We start from the raw sequence: 8,490 nt of genomic DNA, 5'->3' as shown, positions 1-8,490 counted from the left end.
GCTGGACAGATGGACACATGGGAGGGGAGGAGGGAGTCAGAGGGGCTGAAGCCGCAGGTAGGAGGGGCTCCTGACCATCACGAGAGTGGGAGAGAACCTCACACAGCAGCCAGTTCCAGCCCCGTGCCACAGGGGAGGAAGGCTGTCTCAAATTTAGGAACAAGGAGAGCTGAGGAAGCAGGGAGAGGTGGAAAATAAACTAATGCAGTTCTCTTCACCACCACAAGTTACAGAAATTGACCTTTATTTATTGTACTAAAGTCTGTTTAACTTTTGATACAAAGGAAGGTTTTAGTACAGAAACTCCCAGTCTGTCAGAAAAGTACCTGTGCACACTGTACCGTCACTGTCCCACCCCTGCCACCCAGAGCAGCGGCCCCACAGGGTGCCAGGGAGACCCCGCGACAGCCTGCGGTCAGTCCCAGTTGTCTGAGCCGGAACGAGTGTACCTGTGAAACGAAGGGCAGCACTGAGGACTGAAACGTGTTTCTTTTTGAACGACTGTGCAAGAAAATATATCCCTTTTTAAAAAATGTCAGTATGGCTAAACTATAATCTAGTGTCTAGAATTACAAAGAATAAAATGGAATCAGCGATCTCTTGCTAGTAAAATGAAATGTTAGGAACAGTATTAAAATAGAGGTCCTACCCCAGTGACACTTACCCGGAGCCCCGTACAGTACCTATTATTAACAAGATGCACAGTTTAAGGAGGAACCACATCAAATCTTCAGCCAGAGGTATCCAGCGTCAGAAGCGTTTAAAAACAAAACACAAATCCAAAACAAAGCCACCCTCATGGAGCAATGCTCATGTTGTGAGTGCCAAAAGCCAAGACTAGACAGATCCCAGTTTCTCTTTTCTGAGTTTTGACAGTGACTGCACTAATCCTTAAGCTTCCATAAGAGCTCTCTGTTCAAAGTCTGAAACATAAATGTTTTTATATCAAACAGAGCTGATGTGCCTGCCCCACTCCAGAGCGTTTAGGAATTACCCTGCAACATCTGCACTGGTAAAGGCTGTCACTATTCACAGAATCTAAAGAGGACCCAGCCTAAGCATGCGTCGGCCCCAGCCTAACACCCTGCCCGGAGCTGGGTGTGTCACAGTGAACCCACGAAGCTCCGAGGACCAGAGAGAACGCTGGAATAATGAATGCAGGTGGACGAGAAGAGGACGCAGAAGGCAGGAGACGAAGTCTGAGGGGTGCGTCCACAAGACGGCGGAAGTGGCCTTCCTCTGTGCAGGAGGGGAACACACTGCCGCTGGGGAGTCGGCCCCACAAAGGCACCAGTTCCACACCCAGCGACTGTCGAAGCAGCCACAGCCGCAGCCCTCCCAGGAGAGGTGCTGCCGAGGAGCAGTCCGTTTGTCAAAGCTCTGGTCCCACTGATGAGAACCTCCCAAAGCAAAGTGGCCCCCAACGAGGTTCCAGAGTCGTCTCGCTGAAAACCGGCACAAAACCAACACCAAAGCGACAGTGAGGAAAGGGCAGGGACTGGGCAGCGACAACGTGGAGCCGTTCAAGTAAACATAAACAACCGAATACTTAGAAAAGGCTTGTAAACTTGTGATCTGAAAAGTTCTCTTTGCAGCATCTCTGATGAGCTGGCTACAAGAAAGGTTGGTATTGAGCCCCTCTACAGAGTCTTTTGTCTTAAAGCACACGTGTGAGAGGAACACAGTCTGTTGGCCGGGGCCCGGATCCCATTCGTCTGCGGCCCTCTGTCTACAAAGGAGGTGCTTCTGGAGTCCTGGTTCATAGATCCTTCCCCTTCGGGTTTATATACAGAGACATCTATCTTTAGTCACTAAAAAGAGCTGAGCCAGGCAGTCACGCTGGTGGCCAAGTGGCAGTCGTCCCCAGCACCGCGTTCTAGAGAGGGCAGGCTGGGATCCACAGGACTTTATTTTGCTCTTGATTGACCATTGCCAAGATCTGAGTGCAAATGCTCGATAGGGCTCCTCCCTGGACGACCCCTGCAAGAGAGCCCCCAAACACACATGTCATTGGCTCAGAGGCAGACCCCAGGGTGGAGGCAAATAAACATCTTTTACTCTTCCTGGTGTTCTGCCTGCTTTGAGCTACTTGGCCCTCCTGCCCCACTCCCACCTCACTCTCTTCCATCAGTGAGAAATTGGAAAAGAAAAAGAGCTGAATGCAAATCACTTCCGCTTTTTATCTATCCCTCTCGGCAATTGTCCCACAGGATGTTAAAATTTTAGGCTCAAATGAAGGCTGGTGTCCAATTTTGCCAGGCTGCCCTGGTCTCTGTAACAGGGGTAACAGGATTTGACCGCGCACTTGCATTGCCAGGCCCCACTGCAATGATGCTTTGGGCTGGTTTGTCTAGTCATGCAATGGGGAGTCCCAGCACATTGGAAAGCAGCCTGGGGTGTGTTGTGATGGTCCAATCGGCAGCAGGATCCTATAGGAAACAAGGTTGAGTCTCAGGAGCCGGGCACCCCACGGCCCAGAGAAGATTCCCAGCAAAGACGATGGAATGTCTCCAGCTCCGGCTCAGGCCTGCTCTGCAGGCTGTCAACAGCACAGCCCGGCAGGCACTAGACCAGGGCGCTCTGTGTGCTCCACAGAACAGCACTGAGCCCCGGCACATTGCCACAGAAATGGACAGCCAGGGTTTAGAAACTGTTATGGAAATGTGATGGAGTAACTTTACATCTGTTGAATCTAATAAAAACCACATCGAGGCTTGTATTTTGTAAGTTTGGGAGTTTTTAATTTTCTTTTCTCTAGTAATTATTATGTATTTGACTGAAACACTGGCCTGCAATGGACAGGAAATTAGAACATAAACACGCGTACACATACATAGACAGAAACGCCAAGGCTGGGTTTTGAGATCAAATGTTGCACGAGAAGCGCCAAACTAGATCACAACACTCTCTACATGTTCGTTAATTAAGATCACTGTCTCCACCTCTCCATGGCCACAATATTATTATGCCCCCTACAAATGACTGATTTTATGAAGAAGTTGAAAGCCACAAAGTAAAATGGCAGTTGGTAAATCGGAGCCCAGCTTCTTCTGGTTTGCTTTGTTTCAAAGACCAGAGATAGTAAAGATGCAGCTTGTCTTCAAACTTCATTGCAAAACTGGCCTGACCTGGAGGGTGCTGGGGACAGATGGTCACAGCCGCCACCGCCATGCTACCTGCCTGGGGACCTCTGGAGCTGTGCTACGTGGCGCTTGTGCAGCCACCACACAAGGCCAGACCATGACCCGAGGCCAGAATTAATGAACTTTACCTTTGGACCTGCAAGTTCCTGACGCTGCCCCGTGCCTGCAATCAGATCATTTGTAATGAAAGCGCTCACTGTGACGGCGTCCACCAGGCACCCCGGAAGTGCGGGCTGTCACCACTTCTAAGGAGGACGTCCTTGGGAAGCCTGCGTCCATCCCCGCTGCCTGCTCCTCCTCTCCAGGCCCAACACACACCTACCTGTGAAGTACCTGCTGTACTCCTGTTCAATCTTCTGAGCCGTCTCAAACTGCTCTTTGGAATGCCTCTGAGTCACCTTGTCCTTCAGGTAGATGGGGTCTCTCTGTTCCCTGTTGGGACATGCAGGGAACCAGGCTGAGCACCTCCCCTCCCCCAGGCTCCTTTGCTTCTTTGCCCAGAGTAACAGGGGTCTCCCCACCACAGGGCCCCTGTGTGCTCCCTGGTAAAGCATAGCAACAGCCTGCAGGCTCCGTGGGGAGCTCTGGGCAGAGAGAGGGAAGGTGGGCACCCTGGTGAGTGTGCACAGAGACCAGACCCCTCAGCTGGCCCCCGAGTGCAGGTATCAGAGGCCTGGAAGCACAGAAAGGCAAAGTGGAGGGGGGCCTTGGCAAGACAGTAGCCCAACCAGCACAGAAACTGAAGCTCAGTGAGAGCAAAGGTCCACCCGCATCACAAGCCAGCTCCTGGCAGAGCTGGACCTGGGCCAGGCCACCCGGGTCCTGTGGTGCTGTGAGTGCCAAGCTGAGAGGCAGGGAAAGGGGAAAGGGCGTGGGAGTCAGGAGGCGAGCTCTGCAGACGAGGCTGGACATTCTCAGGGAGCTGCAGCGGCACCCAAACAGCCCGCAGAGTGGTGGGGAGGGAAGGCTGCGCCGGGTTAACGTGCCTGGCTCAGTGTGAGATGGGGCTCGAGGGGGAAGGCCATTCCTACACGGGATACCTATTTCAAGGTCAAAGGGCCCCAGCAAGGCCCTGAGCGAAGCCCCCCAGGAGCCTGCCACCTACTTGACATGTTTGGCGCTCTTGTAGTGGATGAAGATGACGATGGGGTAGATGTGCATGTGGTGCAGCCGCTCGATGGCGTGAGGGGCAACGTCCAGGAGACAGTGCCGGTTCTGCGGGGAGGGAGAGAGTGAACACCCAGGCAGGCGTGGGCCTGGGCCTCAGAAGCACTGGACGCGCTGGCCTTTCTCTGCCACCAATGGGCCCCACCCCTCACCTAACATTGCCCTGCCTTGCCCTGTAAGTGAACATATAAGAGTCTAGCAACAAACAAGGCAGCAAAACCAGTCTTTCATGAAGACTACACGTGAAATACGGTGGGGAAACCCCATCTGGGAAAATCTCTCCCACAAGCTGTCAGCTGTGATGATGCTCAAGGCTGGGAACCGGGGCTGAGTGGGGTCTGGAGAGCCCAACTCCAAACTCCCTTTCCTGCCTGTACCCAGATACAGGAACGTCCTGAAGTGCTATCCCACCTGGCCTCGGAACCCTTGCTTCTCCAGTCGGGGCCAAAGGAGATGCGGAGACGTGGGGGGTTGCAGCAGGGGAGGGGGCCTGGGTCTTTGCGTGGCTGTAGTTGAAATGCATCCCACGGATCCCCTGAGCCTCCGGGCAGAGACTGAGCCCACGGCAGGCCACAGCACCCTGCCTGCGGTTCTCCCTGACCCCTGAAAGCTCCACTGCGGGGGCCCATTCTTTGGTGGGCTTTCTAATGTCCTGCGGCACCCCTGACTGGAGCTCATCCACTTCAACTGGGCAGTCTGCACTGACAGCTGTAAAAAGTCAACTCCCTCATGTAACATGAGGGATCTAAAGCCTGGCGAGGTGAACTGACCACCCAGGAAGGATGGAACCCAAAAAGTGCCCACACCCTCAGACTCGCGAGTGATGCTTTTCCTGGCTGACGTCCCCACTTTCCCTCACGCTACCTGGCAAACGGACCCCAGTGTGTTCAAAAACCTAAAGGCAAACGGCAACGGCTCTTACCCTTTCAGGGTCAGGGCCCTGACGGAAGCCGTGCCGTCCCTAGAATAAGGCACACGAGCTCAGCACACAAGCTCAGCAGATGTGTTCTAGGACCCTGTTGTAGAAATCCCTGTGAGGGGCCCTTCCTAAAGTTCAAAGCTCTCAGAGCCCCTCAGAGAGAAAGAGGTGACAAACGCACAGGATGACTTCCACATACTTGCCCAGGACTAGCTTCCTACTCATGAGAGTGGAAGCACACAGAAGCAACAGGGGCAGCCCCCAGTAAGTTAACTCGGACTAACAGAACGTGGGCGAGCTCACGAAGGTCCCAGAGACGTGCAGGCAGACGTGCCAAGGTACAGGGCCCAGACACACACACGGGGGTCCAAGTCCCAGACTCAGGCACCCATCTCCTGTTCTGAAGCAACAGGTACCTTTTCTGTGATCTCCTTAATGGAAGCCACTGTGGTCACATCAAAGTGGCCGCTCCTCCGCTTATAGTCGACAAACAGGCAGTCCTTGACGCCCCGCTCGATGGCCTGCTGGGAGGCCTTCATCACCTCTGCAAAGCACAGACACAGGAATCAGGGTGCCCTGGCACCGTGAGCCATCACTGCACATGCCAGGAAGAACACTGTGCCTTTAGGAGCCCAGCCCTGCTGTCCTTGCTCCCAGAGAAAGAACCAGAGGCCGCACACTGATCTGACCCAAGTCCAGAGGACTCTGAAACATCATGGGATCCATCCCCAGGAAGCAGGTGAACACAAACACAGGGACAGACACAGCCCAGCAGGCACGAGGGCATCTCTTACCCAGGGGGCATCTGCAGAACTTGCCGGGCGCCTCGTTCACCAGCATTTCCTTCACCACATCCAGTAAAGGCCCCAGAATCAGGACGGGCCTCAGGGAGGTGCAGTCCACTTTCTGGACCCGCTGATAGGCAAGGCTCACCGAATCTGAGGGAGAGAGGGGGGCAGTGTCAAGGGCACCCACTTGGAGCAGAGGGAGGAAGGGGAGGGGCTGGGGACCCACTGCTCCCCTGACCTTGCTTCCCCCAGGAAGGCCCACCTCCTTCACTCCACAGATCCAGAGCCAGGTACCCGGCTCACCGTGGTTGGCCTAGGACTTGCCCAGTTTTAGCACTGAGAGTCCCACAGCCAGGGCACACCAGGTCACAGTCACTCCTGGAGTCCAGCACAGTGTCCCTGCTCCATGGAAATCCAAGCCACTGCAGTACCTCATTCTGCTCAAATTCTTCCCTATGTGTCCAATGCGTGTTCCCCTCGCCCCTAGTATGTATTCTCTGTTCTCCAGAGATACAAGTATGTGTGGTCATGTGACCCAGACCTGCCCCATGGGGTGAGCAAACTCTCCCCCTTCCCATGAGCTGAAATGCACAGGACCAGCTGCAGTGAGCCAGCTCTGATCCTGCAGACGAGAACAACCCTCAGGAAATGACAGTCATGAGACGGAAGGGACCTGGCTCCCTTATGATCCCCAGAACAGAGCTCAGACTTCTGTGCTGCAGAGAAATAAGCTTCTGATCATGCTTCAGCCATTGCTATTTGGTCTCAGTTACAGAAGTCAAACCAATATCCTAGTTGATACATATAGCAAACCTCCCCTTCCACCAAATGAATAAAAAATCCTTGCAGGAAGTGACAGCCTAAAAACCAGCCTGCAAATATCTTCTTGGCACCTCCCTGGTACCAATCACTGCGCTGGCATCTCAGAAACACTTTAAAAAGAGTAGAAAGCACAGTCTCTGCCATTATAAAGCTCATACTCTAAGCAGGCTCACAGACAGCAACAGGTAAGAAACAAGACAACCACAGAAGAGTTGCCTGCCAACCCAGGCACCAGGACAAGAAGCCTCGCCCTCGGGGGGTGAAGGTAGAGGGCGGAGGTGGCCATGTGAGGGGCAGAGCTGAGATGAGGGTAGTCTGAGGTGGGCTTGTGAGGAAGGGTCAATGAGAGGTTCAGCCTGGAAGGCCTGCGACCAGGAAATGAGGAACGAGAGACCAGAAGGCAGAGCTGTAAGTGAACACACAGTGTGATGCTAGGTGCAGCACACAGGCGGAACTGAGGAGGCCGTGAACACAGCCTCCCCTCTGCCCCCACCCACCCCTGTGCATGCATTTTTTAGGACGGATGGCTATCCATGTACATCTACATGGCTTTCTATACAGCATTTCTCAACCTGGTGACCAGACGATCTGTTATTAAAACAGGGGGAGGGTTTGGTGACTGCGTTCACTGTGCAAGACCCCCACACATTTTTGACTGAAAGCTCTGCACAGTCCCAGGGCAAAGAACTTCCTCCAGGAAAAGATTAAAAAAATCACCTCTTTTAAAACTTTGAACATTATGGATAAAGCCAGGCATCCTCTCCAACACCTCTTCTCCAGTCCTGGTCCCCAACAACTTTCTCATAACCACCGTCATAGTGGGTTATGAGGAAATAAAGTATATCCTTCCAGATGTCATTCTTACACGTTGACTTTTACATGCTCAAAAACCTAGAAAATATGTATGTCCATATGTTCAACAAAAATGACATGACACTGTAAATGTTCAGCAACTCCCTCTTCTTCTCAGTCTTATGTTTCCGGAATGCATCCTTGCTGATTCACATTGATCTCCCTCACTCCTTTTGAACATCCTACAACATGGATGCACTGCATCGATTAATCCATTTCCCTGTGTATGGACATTAAGTCACTGTGTCTTCAACTTAACTTGAACAGAATCATCTTCTCTCCTAATGACTTAACATTCCACACTGAGGGGCACCAATTTAGAAGATTCCCGTTCCTCCCTGAATAATCTGCTTTGTTGGAAGTCCTCATATTTACAGAATCACAGGGCTACAGAGCATCTCACAAATACTAAATCCAACCAGAGTCAGAGGCCCAGAGAAGATAAAAAACTCCCTGGGAAGAGTAAATATACAGACAACTAGACAATCTGGAAGTAACCTAATGTAGGTATGTAAATTGCTTTTAAAACTGGTATAGAGGAGAAAAGGATGGCGGCGAAGTGGAGAGACGTGGAGTGCATCCCTCTCCACGGATGCATTGGGAATGCACGGAGGGACGCAGTCATTCCCACAGAGAGCCAGCTGAACACCAGCAGACGGCCTCGGACACCAGAAAGGGCTGCGGGGAACCTGACATAGCCGACTGAATATTCGTCTAATCCAATACTTGGACATTAGTCTGAGGCTTGGACAGTCTTCTATAAACACCTCTATCACCAGGACAAGCAACCCCAAAAGCT

General features: G+C 52.5%; 1 protein-coding gene across 3 annotated transcripts in view; it reads right to left on the bottom strand.

The window, feature by feature from the left end:
- Nucleotides 1–227: 227 nt before the first annotated feature.
- DLG5 (discs large MAGUK scaffold protein 5) overlaps nucleotides 228–8,490 on the bottom strand; it is a 129,459-nt gene continuing 121,196 nt past the window's right edge. For 2 of the 3 annotated variants that reach the window (XM_057735930.1, XM_057735928.1), the window contains exons 28-32: nucleotides 6,024–6,167; nucleotides 5,646–5,773; nucleotides 4,249–4,358; nucleotides 3,466–3,575; nucleotides 228–2,429 (exon numbers count right to left, since the gene is read on the bottom strand). In XM_057735930.1, the coding sequence (XP_057591913.1) occupies nucleotides 2,215–2,429; nucleotides 3,466–3,575; nucleotides 4,249–4,358; nucleotides 5,646–5,773; nucleotides 6,024–6,167 (707 nt within the window). In that variant the 3' untranslated portion in view covers nucleotides 228–2,214. The remainder of the gene's footprint in view (nucleotides 2,430–3,465; nucleotides 3,576–4,248; nucleotides 4,359–5,645; nucleotides 5,774–6,023; nucleotides 6,168–8,490) is intronic. The other variant, XM_057735929.1, reaches the window with a different exon arrangement.

The sequence above is a fragment of the Hippopotamus amphibius genome, chromosome 5 (assembly GCF_030028045.1).
Source record: "Hippopotamus amphibius kiboko isolate mHipAmp2 chromosome 5, mHipAmp2.hap2, whole genome shotgun sequence".
Lineage (NCBI taxonomy): Eukaryota > Metazoa > Chordata > Mammalia > Artiodactyla > Hippopotamidae > Hippopotamus > Hippopotamus amphibius.
Note: the sequence above shows the minus strand (reverse complement) of the source record. Positions and strands in the feature narration are given on the sequence as shown.